The sequence below is a fragment of the Rutidosis leptorrhynchoides genome, chromosome 8 (assembly GCF_046630445.1).
Source record: "Rutidosis leptorrhynchoides isolate AG116_Rl617_1_P2 chromosome 8, CSIRO_AGI_Rlap_v1, whole genome shotgun sequence".
NCBI lineage: Eukaryota > Viridiplantae > Streptophyta > Magnoliopsida > Asterales > Asteraceae > Rutidosis > Rutidosis leptorrhynchoides.
Window position 1 is genome coordinate 177,263,320 of NC_092340.1, and position 14,630 is coordinate 177,277,949.

The window sequence follows — 14,630 nt, forward strand, 5'->3', positions numbered from 1 at the left end:
TAATGTCAGTAGAGGTGGTAAAATCCCACCCATATACATATACTTACAAAGAGCCAAATGGGTTATGTTTGATATTCAAGAAGTCAAACGGGCAAAATCAGCAGGAAAATGAAATTCCCATCAGGGGAATGTGTCAAAAATGGTGCGACATTAGTTGGGTACAACCTCTTAGATCGGTTTACTATTAAAGAAAAAATTTATAAGGGAAAATAACAAGAAATACAATATATTATTCATCGTTTCTTCGTTATTACTGATATGTTTATAATACTTTTTAAAGCATTTAATGCAACATACATGCAACTCTTACGTAAGTATTAACGCCACGGATGAAATGAACCAAAATGATATGTATGTTTGCATTATATAAGGTTATAAAAATATACGTAGTAGTATAGCCTCTATAATAACTAACGTCCTAAGCTCCGCACCATCGGGACCTAATAATAGTTTCAAAACTGGCTGTAACGCTTCTTTTGCAGAAAAATCTTTATCCAATTTTTCCTGCACAAGCAGGTTTTTGAGCTTGTTCTGCTGTTCCACCTGTTAGAAAACAACATTCAAGATTCAAATTTAGATGACAATGGTGAATAACAAATAGAGGTGGTAATCTTGAACCAATTACCTATAAACAGAATTTGGGTTCTGTTTATCACAAACGTTTCAAAACAAATTAAATTAGCTAAAATAGGAAGAGAAATGTAGTAACAAAGAATATATACCAGATAACAAAATACCTAACGATAAATAAGTGTCTTTAATTAAATAATGAGTAAAGTGCATAAGTGGCATGATTTCAATTAATTATAATCTCGCATAACATTCCTATCTTGTTCTCCACACACTACTTTGCTTGATCATCTATTAGTTGATCAACCATGTCTTTCCAGAGCGAAGCTAATGAGTCACTTAATGCACTTGCACCGTTCAAACTAATGAGCAATTGCCTGCCGGTGTTTGTTCTAGAGGGACCCGTATAAAATTTAAACAAAGTATGGATAAAAGCATTGTAAGTATCCATAAGATCGGGCCAAACTTTAAATATTATACATCGAATAAACAACGTATGGGTTAATATAATCTTACACTATCTTGATACAAAAAAGTTAATAAAATCGAAGATGATCAATACAGTTCTCACTTTAGATTGAAATTCAACAATTCTTCGAATCCATAAACTAACAATAGCAATTCATAAGCACACAATAATGGTTACTGATCATACTATTTAAGTCACAATGAATATAATCGAAATGTACGTGAATTCGTCATGGCATTTTCATTCTTTTTCTGTAGGTTCAATATAATCAACATAAACTGAATTGTATAGTCACCACAGGTCCATAATAAAGAGAAACCATGCATACAAGGAATAAAGATGTACCTTTTTCCGCACATGAGCATCTCCTAGACTTAAAAACGCCCTTTGGTTCGAATAAATACTAATTATGTATATTACCATTCGATCATTTTCTCGAAAGTGATGGCTTGTCCAAGTTGAGAAAATATTAGGCATGGAAGCAGAAGCGAAAACACCAACTGCAAAAAATAAAAAAAAAATAATCAGATTATGTCACCAAATTAGATATTAGATATATGTATACCAAAGATACAAGTATGTTCAAGATTAATAAAACCAAACAAACTTCTCATATTTCAATGTAATCTGAACTAATTACCTAAAAAAGAACCAACTTTTGGCTGCTTTCTAGTTTCAGTAACAAACTTTATTTACTCAAAGAAAGAATAGAACTTATACAAAACAGACCAATTTTTACCGTACTAATATACAATTAAATCTGTCTTGTACTAAAAAGGTAGAAAGTAGAAGGTTGAAGGTTTTCCCTGTTCGGGCTACCCGGGAGGGCGAGTAATCCGACCCCATACTCTAATGTACGCAGCCCAGCAGGATTACTCCCTGGCTGTTTCCAACCCTTCCCTGGCCGCCACTAAATATTCGTCCCAGACGGGATTCGAACCTGAGACCTCTTGCAAGGAACTCAAGACCCTAACCACTGGGCCACTAAATAACTTGTACTAAAAAGTTTATATATTTAAACTTATAACCACTCTATATAAAACAATACTATTATGTTATTACAAGATCAAGCACAAAGAAAAAAAAAAAAAAAAGTTACCCCATTTAAAAGCTTCCTTCCACTTGAAGGTAAAATGTTGATATACTTAGAAGCCATAAGAAACCCCAAAAAGCACATGGTAAACACTTTGGCTATAGGTAAAACTGCAATCTTAATAGAACCCAAAAGTGACTCTCCACCCCCTTAGAGTATCCATTAAAACCTCTGATAAGAATCTATGCATTGTGATTTAAAAGTCAGTATTGGTCAAACACTGAATTCCCTATTGATCAGGAGCTGCAAAAAGGTTGACAATATTTCTTTCAGCTTGCTAAATCACAAAAAACTGGTTGTAAATTGGAAGCCAACCTTCAGGCTTCACTTCAAATCTTTGACTCTGCAGTCCAAGTCAAACAAACCCAAAAAGTCAAAATCTTTAAGGTAAAAATTACTTCACACCCTCGCAGGAATATGTAGATGTATGAGTTGTCTCGTCGAGCTCCCTATTATATTGAACCCTAATTTCGTTTCAGTTGTTTCAACCCCCAATTCTAAACTGTCACTAAGGAGAAAAAATTGGAATCAAACAAAACATAATCACATCACTTCACAATCGAACTAATAGAAAAAATTAATTAGTTAACAGCGATGGTACCGTCATCCATCATGGATGAAACAGAATTTATCGATTCGATCAATAACTTAATGAAACCCTAGAATTACACAATTACGAAGTGCTAAATACGAAAGTATAAATGATTGAATGAAATCAATAATATTTTAGATAATGAGTGATATAAAACATTGAATTGAATTTGGGATAAGTATTTACTTACATAATATTGCAGGAATTTCTTCAATAATTGTTGAGATGACGCCGATGTATCGATGCATCGGATTAAGAAATACAGGTTACTCAAACAAACAATTTCTTAAGATAACGAAGCAGAAACAACAACACGACTCACTCAAAGAGTATCAACTCATTAAACCCTAAAAGATCTCTCTGATTAACATGATTAAATTCATTAAAATGGCTGTAAAAGAGTATTTTGTGAAACCCTAATAAGTGTATATTTGATAACTCCCACTTGAACGAAACACCTAATTTTGTTATAAGATACCGTGTTTTTTATTAGATGCAAGGGTATTTTAGGGATGAAGTTTATGTAAAATTAATTTATTAGCTAATTTTTTAGTAGATGATTAAGGATCGTGTATTATAATGTAATTTTTTATTTTTAATTTTTATTTTAATGATAATTAAGGGGTTTTTAAAAATATTTATTAGCGAGTATAGTGATAATACTTTTATTTAAAAAAACACAGGTTTCACGTTTATATGGTGGGCCGGAATACATATACATGTTCCTTCAATGAACTAACTTTCTACCATATTTGACGCCACACAAAATAACAAAGTAGTAAACAGTACCACAAGTATGGAAGCTAAGACACAATTCTCCAATTGCCGTAAGCAGCTTCAAGTTGAAATTTTTTTATTGTTATAGATATCCTTTAACCCATTTAATTGGATGGATATAGATATATACCGATAAAAAATATTTAAGTGAATATGAATATGGGATTTAAATATAAATATATTTATGGATATTGATATGAATAAAGATTATAAAATTTTAATATATATATGAATATGAATATATGGGATTACCCAAACCATATTTGGTCAATTGTGATTCTTGAAGGAGTTTAGAAATATTGATAAAATGTGTGGCAGAAAATACTGTTTACATAGAATGATGAAGGTTTTGAAGGGGCATTACATTGTTTAGAATTCAATTATGGAGTTGGTAACTCTCAACCCTCCTCGGACCTCAACCCACATAATTATAAATTTTTAAAGGCCCACTTAATCATATTAAAGTCGAGTTAATCCATATAATTCAAAGTTAACAATTATAATGTGGGCCAGAGTAAATTTCCCATTTTGGTAATGAATCGCGTGTACACAGCACATCACTATCATATTTGATCCTATTGAAATGTCAGTAGCAAACAGTACTTAAGACTAATTACAGTATAAATCAAACGCATTGGCATTCAGTCAGTAACTGTATTATCATCTACAAAAATGGTTCCTGCCGATTCCTCCAACTGCCGTAAGAAGTTTCATGTTGCAATGTTCCCATGGCTTGCTTTTGGTCACATCACCCCTTACCTTCAACTTTCCAAATTTATAGCAGAAAAAGGTCACAAAGTCTCTTTTATTTCAACAACAAGAAACATCCGACGTCTCCCTACTCTCCCTTCACACCTTAAACCATTTATAAATCTTGTTGAACTAACTCTTCCACGTGTTCACGAGCTGCCCCAAAATGCAGAAGCCACCATGGACGTCCGAACCGAAGATGTTCAGTACCTAAAGAAGGCTTTTGATGGTCTTAAACCAGAGGTCACTCGGTTTCTAGAACAAGAGTCTCCGGACTGGATTATTTACGATTTTGCCCCGTATTGGTTACCTTCTATCGCAGCTAACCTTGGCATTTTGCGAGGTTTCTTTGCGATATTTAACGCATGGTTTATAGTTTTTGTAGGACGCTCGTCCGAAGACATGATAAATTGTTCGGATGGTCGAAAAACGGTGGAGGATTACATGATACCGCCAAAGTGGATTCCCTTTCCAACCAATATAGGTTACAGAAAACATCAAGCAAAATGGTTTTGTTGGACTCCAATTCGATATATGCTTCCGGGGTGTCAGATATATACCGTGTCGGGATGGTTTTGAAGGATCCTGATTGTGTATTTATAAAACATTGTCATGAAATGGAACCACAATGGCTAACCCTTTTAGAAGAGTTATTCAACGTTCCGATTGTCCCCGTAGGCTTATTGCCACCGGAAACAACCACAAATATAGGAGATGAAAAAGATGACACGTGGATTACCATCAAGAACTGGCTTGACGGTCGACCAAAAGGTAGGGTAGTGTACGTGGCATTAGGAAGTGAGCTTGCTGAACTAGCACAGGGTCTCGAGCTTTCTGAGTTGCCATTTTTTTGGGCTCTCAGAATGCCCGTTGGTTCAACCGAGTCTGACTCGGTGGAACTACAGATGGGTTCTTGGAAAGAACCCGTGACCGGGGGTTGGTGTGGACAAGTTGGGTACCTCAGTTACAAATACTCGGTCATGACTCAGTTGGAGGTTTCTTGACTCATTGTGGTTGGGGGTCAACTGTGGAAGGTCTAATGTTCGGTCTCCCTTTGATAATGCTACCATTTTTCGTGGACCAAGGTTTGAATGCTCGAGTGATGGTGGATAAACAAGTAGGAATCGAGGTCCCAATAAGTGACGAAGATGGCTCCTTCACCAGGGACTCGGTGGCTATGTGGCTGATTACGGTTATTGTTGGAGATGAAGGGAAGATGTATAAGTCAAACGCGATTGCGTTGAGTCAAACGTTCGGTGACACAAGACTTCATAAAAAGTACGTAGATGACTTCATCGAATATTTGGAAAAGCATAGGAAAGGTGTAGATGTTGCCGCTATCAACCATTGAGCATGAAGGATTCAACTAAAAGTCTACGTCAAATGTTATTACTATAAACTATAAATATAAATAAATATATGCAGTTTTAACTTATACGTTTTTGCAAGAATAATAAGATGTTTTGTTCAATCAATGTTTATTTGCCGATTCACGAAATTATCAATTTTCTCGATTCGTCTTTACTGTTTGGTACAACATTACTTGATATGATTGGTAATGGTAATGGAAATGAATGGTCTTATCTTACCGAACAAAATAATAATTTCAATCTTTATTCTTATATTGATAATAAATGGTCTTATCTTACAGTTGGGCGGGCGTACAGCCATGCTTCTGCCGGTCCACATTTGTATTCAGAGGTGCAATTGGGTACATTATTGTATTGTAAGAAAAAATTACGATGTTGGTACCTGTGATTTGTTCACATTTTCATCACAATACCTAAACTTCAATTTTTGCGTTGTTGATACCTGTAGTTTCATTAAGTTACCTGGATCATACCCCAACCTAACGGTCGTCTATTTTTAATGGTTAACCTCTCACATGTGCCACACATGTGAGGGTAATTTTGTCCGAATCATTCTTGAGGTGTAAATTTGAAAGCACAATAAACGCCTCCAACAACATACGATTAGGATTTGGTTTACTCAAAATAAGCAAGAAAAAAAGGTAGTTAGTCCTCAACAGTACTTGAGGTGTATATTTGAAAGCAAAAAACATTCTTATTCGTCAAAAGGCCGTCAAAAAATGTCCCACGATGAACAATGTAAGAGCCTGGTATGGGCAAGATTGATACAGTAGTTGAGTCGAAGAAACCTTAAATTTCTTCTAGATTTTATTTGTCATGTGAGGTAAAAATGGTTAAGATTAAACCAATACAATTTGGACCCATATATTTATAGATGGATCAACTTGGATTAAGTTAATAAATTAACATAAAAGATTAATAGAATGATTTGTACGAAATTACCCTCACATGTGTGACACATGTGAGGGGTTAACCAGTAAAAATAGACGGCCGTTAGGTTGGGGTATGATCTAAGTAACTTAATGAAACCACGGGTACCAACGACGCAAAAATTAGAGTTTAGGTGTTGTGATGAAAATGTGAACAAATCACAGGTACCGACGGCGTAATTTTTTCTTATCGTAAAAAGTTGTCTCATATCGGAGTTGTGAAACAAATTTTTTCATTGTTTTATGTTTTAGCTTTGAGGTGATGGTTTCCTCTCTTCCTAACATGAGGGTCATTCGTCTCTTGGTTGTAATGGGCACACGGTTATTAAACTTAAAGTAGGGGTCTGATGGCACACATGTATACATTAGTTATACGAAACAAACTAAACAAAATATATAGTAGTAGACTAAAATCCCAAGGTCTACCATAAGCTTAGGTTTTGTTGACCAAATTACAAAGTGATGTTTGATCTTAGGTATAAATTTTTATCGTGAATAGAAATAAAATTAGTTTTTCCAACCTGCAAAATTGGATTAAAACCACATTTGATAACTGATTAAACTCATCTCTTCATATTCATGACAAATCTCCCACTAATGACCATAAAAAAACTCATATATGGGTATTGTAAAACACAAAATACATGCCTTTTGATGATCAAGAGCAACTATAGGTGGAAAAATAGGCAGGTCACGTCAGGTCCGGTCACAGGGTCAAACGGTTCAATGTAAAAAAGTGTAACTGGCTAAACATGTTAAGTTGGGTTAGATGATCCGTTGCAATTTACTTAATTTCTTTAAAAATAACTGCGTGACCCCTATGTGAATCAGTGATTACTCAAGCTCGCCAGTATGCTGAAAATATCACCAAGACTGGCCTGTTTTTGAACATACGAATGGTGTTTGCTTGGTCTAAGTAGAAAACCACCATGTGTACTATTTTCCACCGACACCCATACGCATCTGTAAATACTAGTATTATCTTGCAAAACACCCATTTCACGTTTATTACGTGGGCCAGAGTGCAGTTGCACGTTCCTTTAATAATTCAACTGTAAGATAGCCCTACCATATTATACGGCACACAAAATGGCAAAATAGTAAACAGTACCAAAAGTATTGAATGTATTTTTATGTGTCAATTCACTTATAAATACAAACCAGAAGAGATTAAGACCATTATCATCTACAAAAATGGCTAACACACAATCCTCCAATATTTGCCGTAAGCAGCTTCATGTTGCAATGTTCCCATGGCTTGCTTTCGGTCACATCATCCCCTACCTTCAACTTTCTAAATTTATAGCAGAAAAAGGTCACAAAGTTTCTTTTATTTCCACAAAAAGAAACATTCAACGTCTCCCTACTCTCCCTTCCAACCTCAAACCATTTATTAATCTTGTTCAACTAACTCTTCCACGTGTTCATGAGCTGCCCCAAAATGCAGAAGCCACCATGGATGTTCGTAGTGAAGATGTTCAGTACCTGAAGAAGGCTTTTGATGGTCTTGAACCCGAGTTGACTCGGTTTCTAGAACAAGAGTCTCCAGATTGGATTATATATGACTTTGCTCCATATTGGTTACCTTCGGTCGCGGCTGGTCTTGGTATCTCGCGAGCTCACTTTATGATACTCAACGCATGGTTCACTTCTTTTTTAGGACGCTCATCCAAGGACATCATGAACGGCTATGAAGATCGAAAAACAGTGGCGGATTTCATGTTACTGCCAAAATGGGTCCCCTTTCCAACTAAATTAACTTACCGAAAGTATGAGGCACAGTGGTTGTTGGAAACCGGTTCAACTAATGCTTCCGGGTTCTCGGATTTATCCCGTTTTGGAATGCTTTTGAAGTGGACGGATTGTATGTTTATAAAGCATTGCAATGAATTCGAACCCCAATGGCTAACCCTTTTAAAAGAGCAATACCACATCCCGGTGATGCCCGTGGGCCTATTACCACCAGAAACGACGATCGTTAGTGATGAAAAAGATGACACGTGGATGACCATTAAGATGTGGCTCGATGGTCAACCAAAAGGTGGTGTTGTATATGTGGCATTAGGAAGTGAGGTAATGATGACTAAAACCGAGGTTGGTGAATTAGCATTGGGTATCGAGCTTTCTGGGTTGCCTTTCTTTTGGGCTCTCAGAAAGCCCGCAGGTTCCACTGAGTCATACTCGGTGGAACTACCAGACGGTTTCTTGGAAAGAACCCGTGACAGAGGGATGGTGTGGACGAGTTGGGCACCTCAGTTACAGATACTCGGGCATCAGTCGGTGGGTGGTTTCTTGACTCATTGTGGCTGGGGGTCAATTGTGGAAGGGTTAATATTTGGTCATCCTCTAATTATGCTACCATTTTTGGTAGACCAAGGTTTAAACGCTCGAATGATGGTGGATAAACAAGTAGGAATCGAGGTGCAAAGAAATGAGCAAGATGGTTCGTTCACCAAGGACTCGGTGGCAAGATCGTTAACTTCCGTTATGGCTAATGATGAAGGGAAGATCTACAAAGTAAATGCCATGGAGTTGAGTCAAATTTTTAGTGATACAAAAATACATAAGAAATATGTAGACGACTTCATTGAATATTTGGAAAAGAAAAGGGAGAGTGTTTTGCTGCTATCAACACATTCAGCATAAAATCTGCAGATTTGAATTATTTTGTTTACGTATTTTAAATAATTGAAGTGTATTTACTTTTGGCGTATGCAATAACTTGTATTGTTCATGTATTTGACAATAAAATCTTGACTTTTTGTGCCGTTGATCCCTCTATTATACACCAAAAACTAACAGCATACCTCCGGTTTTTTCTTTTTTTCTAACATCCTTCAATTATCCCGTTTAAACATACCGAGTCCCTCTATCTAAATTCCGTTAAAAAAGTCTGTTAACCCTTGACATGTGTCTCGCATGTGAGGGTAAATTCGTCATTTTACTCTTCTTTTCCCAAAAAAACGAAGGACCACCGGCGCACTTATGATTTATATAATATATTTTTAATTTATAAATTTATAAAACAAAAATAGAAATCTATATTTATCTTCATTTTATTTTCATTTTATCTTCATCTTTTTTATTTATTTATTATTATTATTATTATTATTATTTTTGAACGGCAAGCTTGCATCAGTGTACCATGTATTTCAACGACACTCATTATTTGCACACACACGCGTTCGGGATATGTGCATACTCAAATAAATCCATACATTCACTTTCACGTGACATGTGCATTGGACCAATAACGAATTTACTATTGGTTGTTGGACCACACCAGATACATTAAACCAAAATTTTCTTCATCATTTAAACATAGATAACAAGTATCAAATATATGAGATCCAGTAAACATCAGGATCCGGTAACGAATTCTGGACCAAGATCTGGTAGCTAGCAAGATTCAATATACCAACGTCACTGAATCTGGAGTTTGAGGACCGAATCAATACTTGACCAAATACATCACTTGTGCTTGCCAAATCTGTGGCAACCATCTATGCGATGACGGTTTGGGCATTTGCTTGACTATTACTCTGCTATGGCCCATCGTGACCGGATTTTTCAACGCCAGAGACTTGCCGACGTCGATCCCACCATTGAATCTTCTTTAGCGTTCTTGATGGCAATGTAATAGTAAGGGTTAATTTCATATTTGGTAGATTTTCCATTTTTTATTTTTTGGGATTTGATTGAATGATTACAGGGATTTTAGGGTTAACTGATTTTAGAAATTTTTTTTTTTTTTTTTCAATTAGGGTTTGTAATTGTGGGGAAGAACAAAGAGCTTTAGATTGAAATTCAAATGAAAAAGAGTAAAATGACGAATTTACCCTCATATGTGAGGCACATGTCATGGGTTAACCGACTTTTTTTAACGGAATTTAGACGGAGGGAGTAGGTATGTTTAAATGAGATAATTAAAGAATGTTGTTAGCAAAAAAAAAAAAAACCGAAAGGACACCGTTAGCTTTTTGGTATATAATGGAAGGACTAACAGCACAAAAAAGTCTGCACAAAAAAGTCTAAAATCTTGTACGTTACGTTTTTTACTCGTATGATTTTTATGAAATTGGGCGGTGGTATTTTGGACTTACTCAGTCAGCTATGCGATTAGCCAAGATTGTTCGGTCAGCACAGTTACATTTAGTCAAGATCGTTCGCTGTGAAAAGATATCTAAAACCACCAAATTTGTCGGTTACGGTATGTCTAAATCAGTGGATTCGATATTTTTAAAACCAAACACTTATATTAATAATCAAACCGATGCCTTCATTTCCTTAACTAGTAACCAAACACCCCCTAAATATATGCTTTACAACATCTAATGACCACAAAACAAAAGCCATATGCAGGTATAAGTTTTGGGTGCAATGGAGCCCACGATATGTTAAATACAAACATAAACGCCATATCATGATCAAGTACAAACAATTGACAAACAAAAACTTGATTTACAAAGGATGAGGTATAATTGAAGTATGCTTGTAAGCAGTGCTATACTACATATGACTATTAAAATAAAAAAATGAATAAAATGTGTACAGTAATTCAAAACAGCATTTGGAGCATGTAAGACTTACAAACTTGTGGTTTAGTATTTGATGACAGAATGGCGCAACCATAAATCATACATAACCATATGGAAAGCATCATATGGGATAGGAGGTGAGTTCCATTGAAAGTGTTTCTGAACCTGCAGGGAATATGAACTTTGTTTAGTTTCTGTTTATGTGCAAAACAACACAAATATATGATATGAAAGAAGGTATTGTTTTTCAACCTTTACTAAATTGTTGTGGAGAGTGACAAATTGTTCATTAGAAATGTCCTTGAGGATTTGCTTCAGATCATAGACGTCTTTCTCCTTGAGAATAACCGAAAATTTCCCCCAATCAAGAATATCATTGAATGGCAAATCATAGTAATTCGACAAAATTACTGCAAAAAAAACCCTCTTACCAATCAGTCAAACTATGAAAGATGATCTGAAATTGTAAAATTGTAGGCAATGCTTTGACGTAGATGATAAATGCAACCAATATTACAAAGTGGATCACAAATAAAGAGATAAACGCTTGGTACTTATTACTTACATACAGAAAATGCAAGTACCTACCTGGAATACACCCATAATGGATCGAGTCTGCAATACGGGCACTGTTCACTTGTGAACCACCAGGGCATATGCAGAATTTAGTTCGATAGAATCTCTTCTGATAAACTAGGTGCCCAGTAGCTCTATTTATTCTGTTATTTGAAATGTCAAGTTCTGTATCATTCTCCCACGTGCGTGCCAGAATCACTCGAATTCTGGAGTTCCTATGACCCGCCCAGAAACCAAGTGTTGTCCTGTATTGTATATGTCAAATTTAAGTAATATTTATAAACATAATTAACATTTACTTTCCATAAATTAAATTAGATTAGATTAAAAAATGAAATAAGTTAAATTAGCTTCAAACCTATTTATAATATCCTCACCACCACCACGAGGAAGAGCAAAGGGCTGCAATACTTGAGGTAGAGCAATATCTTTGTGGGGAATAAATCCAACATCATAACTTGGGGAACAAACTGCTCGTATTGAATTCTTAACAAGAAATGGAAGTCCCTCAGTTGCTCTTACACCAACATCATGACAAGTGACAAGAAAATGATCAGCCCCCAACGTTCTGTTCCAGTACGGATACTTTGTTATCAAACCACCCACGTAATTTTGCACGATTATAGTCATGTTATCATATGACGTTCCCTGCACATTATTGCAAAAGGTAACTAGCAGTACAATGTTTCATATATTTCAACATAAGTAAAGGAAATATGAGTTTTGTTTTGCATCACAACATCCTGAATCAAGATACAAACATACATATAATACGATCTCATCAGGATTTGTATATAAAGTTATAATTAAAGCAATGCAGGTTACTGAAGAATACCTTGCCTCTCATCTTGTGACAGGAAATTGGTATGAAAAATAAATGAGCCTGATCTGGATCTTCAGTCCTGAAATTACTATCTCTAATATTCTGAAAAAAGTACCCTTCACTAGCATACTTCCCAGTCAACTTCCTAGGCGTTTGATAAAACGTTTTCGGATCGCCATCTGGATATATATACACCTTAAATTTCTTCTCCATTTCAGCATAATTCAACTTAAATACCTCTGGTGTATGATACACATCCGTAAACATATCCACGTCATCCTGTTCATTCACGATTTCATTGTCCAAATAATCAATAAACTATCACGTGTAACATATCGATCTGAACAGAATTACAATTACGAAATTGAAAGAGTACCTTTATTGAAGTTAGGGTTGTTGTAGGTGAAGGATATGTGTAACCGCATTGGATTATAGGACCTAATGAAGTGAATGAGATGTAGAATGTAATTAGGGTTAGGACTGACAGAATTAAGAGTAATCCTTGTTTAGTGGAGAATCCGGCAAAGGACATCGGTGATTGCGATTGTGAAGGCTTCGCCGCCGACATCCGTGGTACCAGATCGGCGGAGGATGTAAATGCTTCTGGCGACAGTGAAAGTGAGGTTTCACGGTGTAGTTTATTGACAGTGAATGTAGTTTATAGAATTATAGGTAGATGAGTTGCGTTGAGTTAGAGTTGGGTTGAGTTTAGTGTTACAATTTGTGTTCTGATCTGTTTTCCTGTAAAACTTTTGTGTTTCGCGTCTAGAAAAAAAATACGGAATAGTAGAAAATTAATGTTTATTATTGTGGCGTCCTTGCTATAGATTCTTTGGCTTCTGAGTACAAACAAACTAAAAAAGAATGAATTTTTTTGACTTCATTAGAAACTTTTCATTTGCTTGCTTGGCAATCTAGTAGATGTAAAGTTAAATTGTCTCGAACAACTTGGCTTATAATATCATTGTAATTGCTTTCTTTTACTTCTAGTTTCTTGTTAGAAGTCTAATAAAATTTGCCGTTAAAAAAAAAAGCTTTGTACAGAAATGAAGATAATGACTAAAGTTCAGAATAATCACGTTTGGTCTCAACTTTTTAACATAAATCAATGATGACCCCAGAATTTTACAATCATTGGTTACTACCAGTTAAGTTAAACACATGAGAGACATATGATAAGCAGTTTAGTCTTTTTCCTTATTCATATCATCACTATTATCTTCATCATTAAGACAAATATCCTTAAATATTATAAATCGCATGGGTAATATGCCACGTGTTGCCTCGAAATTCACCCTAAACTTGATTATTCACGAGTAATTTGCTAATTAATCCGTAATGAAACTGCTAAATTCTGACAGCATGAAAAGTGTCACAATTCCATTCGCTACAAACATAATTAAATATATCTCTCTTCAGACCCCATATTATATATTATACCTTACAAAATTTAAAACCGTCCCTCTATCTCTCTCTTCGGAATCGTTCATCTCTTTATCTCTCTTCAAAATTCCTCAAACCTCCTGAGCTTTTCGATCGTCGATTATGGCTTAATAACGGCGTATTAGGCGATACCACTACCACCAATTAATCAGTGACGTTTTTCTGGACACAACCATACAGATTTTGTATGTTAATGTCAGATTATTCGAAAGCGATGGATTCATCTCTGGTGACTTGAATGTCGAGGAAGACAAAGGCTTTAACGGGAAGGTAATACCCTTGGTATGGTTCGATTAGGGTTTGTAGCGATTCAAAGGCATTTACAGATTCATGTTAAATTAACGGTGCCCTAAAAAAATTTCATTATAAATAGACGGTGAAAGGTAAGGGTTTAATTCGTGTTTATCATCATACCATAAATGCTTTTATTGATTCTAAATTTTTATATTTGTTTAATTAATATCATTGATGCAATTTATTTTTGTTGTTGTTCTTGATTTCGTTTTTGATTGATTGTGGTGATATTCTTAATGTTTGGTTTTTGATTGCTGAAATCTAATGTTTGTCAAAGTTATCTTTTCTGCGATTGTGTCAAAGTTATCTCGTATTGTTTTAATTGATGTATAGATAGCATGTTTTCAATTGTGAGTTTCATATATTGGCTATTTCCTTGTGTGTTCCAACTTGAGATCCTGATTAT

General features: G+C 35.3%; 4 protein-coding genes across 9 annotated transcripts; 2 read left to right on the top strand and 2 right to left on the bottom strand.

Annotated features, from left to right (window-relative positions):
• Positions 1 to 240: 240 nt before the first annotated feature.
• Positions 241 to 3,154, bottom strand: LOC139862606 (uncharacterized). 6 transcript variants are annotated; one of them, XR_011764232.1, is made up of 5 exons: positions 2,915 to 3,154; positions 2,448 to 2,475; positions 2,139 to 2,314; positions 1,385 to 1,539; positions 241 to 543 (listed from the first exon to the last, which is right to left on the bottom strand). XR_011764232.1 is itself a non-coding variant. In XM_071851219.1 (3 exons), the coding sequence occupies exons 1-3, from the start codon at positions 2,970 to 2,972 to the stop codon at positions 373 to 375; spliced, it is 384 nt and encodes a 127-aa protein (XP_071707320.1). In that variant the 5' UTR covers positions 2,973 to 3,154; the 3' UTR covers positions 241 to 372. The 6 variants fall into 6 exon arrangements, 1 of the variants encoding a protein (XP_071707320.1); XR_011764231.1 differs by having other exon boundaries at positions 2,139 to 2,375; XR_011764230.1 differs by having other exon boundaries at positions 2,139 to 2,375; positions 2,448 to 2,640.
• Positions 3,155 to 4,173: 1,019 nt separating this feature from the next.
• Positions 4,174 to 5,602, top strand: LOC139863953 (UDP-glycosyltransferase 91D2-like). Its single transcript, XM_071852553.1, is given in 3 exon segments — positions 4,174 to 4,782; positions 4,785 to 5,151; positions 5,154 to 5,602. Coding segments are annotated over 3 exon segments (1,425 nt in total).
• Positions 5,603 to 7,744: 2,142 nt separating this feature from the next.
• LOC139863954 (UDP-glycosyltransferase 91D2-like) lies at positions 7,745 to 9,221 on the top strand. Its single transcript, XM_071852554.1, has one exon. The coding sequence runs from the start codon at positions 7,745 to 7,747 to the stop codon at positions 9,194 to 9,196; it is 1,452 nt and encodes a 483-aa protein (XP_071708655.1). The 3' UTR covers positions 9,197 to 9,221.
• A 1,748-nt stretch (positions 9,222 to 10,969) lies between these two features.
• On the bottom strand, positions 10,970 to 13,236 carry LOC139862605 (probable glycosyltransferase At5g03795). Its single transcript, XM_071851218.1, has 6 exons — positions 12,864 to 13,236; positions 12,500 to 12,766; positions 12,023 to 12,312; positions 11,677 to 11,909; positions 11,341 to 11,498; positions 10,970 to 11,253 (listed from the first exon to the last, which is right to left on the bottom strand). The coding sequence occupies exons 1-6, from the start codon at positions 13,053 to 13,055 to the stop codon at positions 11,152 to 11,154; spliced, it is 1,242 nt and encodes a 413-aa protein (XP_071707319.1). The 5' UTR covers positions 13,056 to 13,236; the 3' UTR covers positions 10,970 to 11,151.
• Positions 13,237 to 14,630: the final 1,394 nt, after the last annotated feature.

Coding starts and splice junctions, on each gene's coding strand:
- LOC139862606 (XM_071851219.1), bottom strand. CDS start 2,972: ATGCATCGATACATCGGCGTCATCTCAACAATTATTGAAGAAATTCCT. Junction 1,540..2,914: donor AGAAATTCCTGCAATATTAT/GTAAGTAAATAC, acceptor TATTTTTTGCAG/TTGGTGTTTTCGCTTCTGCT. Junction 544..1,384: donor ATGCTCATGTGCGGAAAAAG/GTACATCTTTAT, acceptor GTTTTCTAACAG/GTGGAACAGCAGAACAAGCT.
- LOC139863954 (XM_071852554.1), top strand. CDS start 7,745: ATGGCTAACACACAATCCTCCAATATTTGCCGTAAGCAGCTTCATGTT.
- LOC139862605 (XM_071851218.1), bottom strand. CDS start 13,055: ATGTCGGCGGCGAAGCCTTCACAATCGCAATCACCGATGTCCTTTGCC. Junction 12,313..12,499: donor GTCACAAGATGAGAGGCAAG/GTATTCTTCAGT, acceptor AATAATGTGCAG/GGAACGTCATATGATAACAT. Junction 11,910..12,022: donor GGTGAGGATATTATAAATAG/GTTTGAAGCTAA, acceptor TATACAATACAG/GACAACACTTGGTTTCTGGG.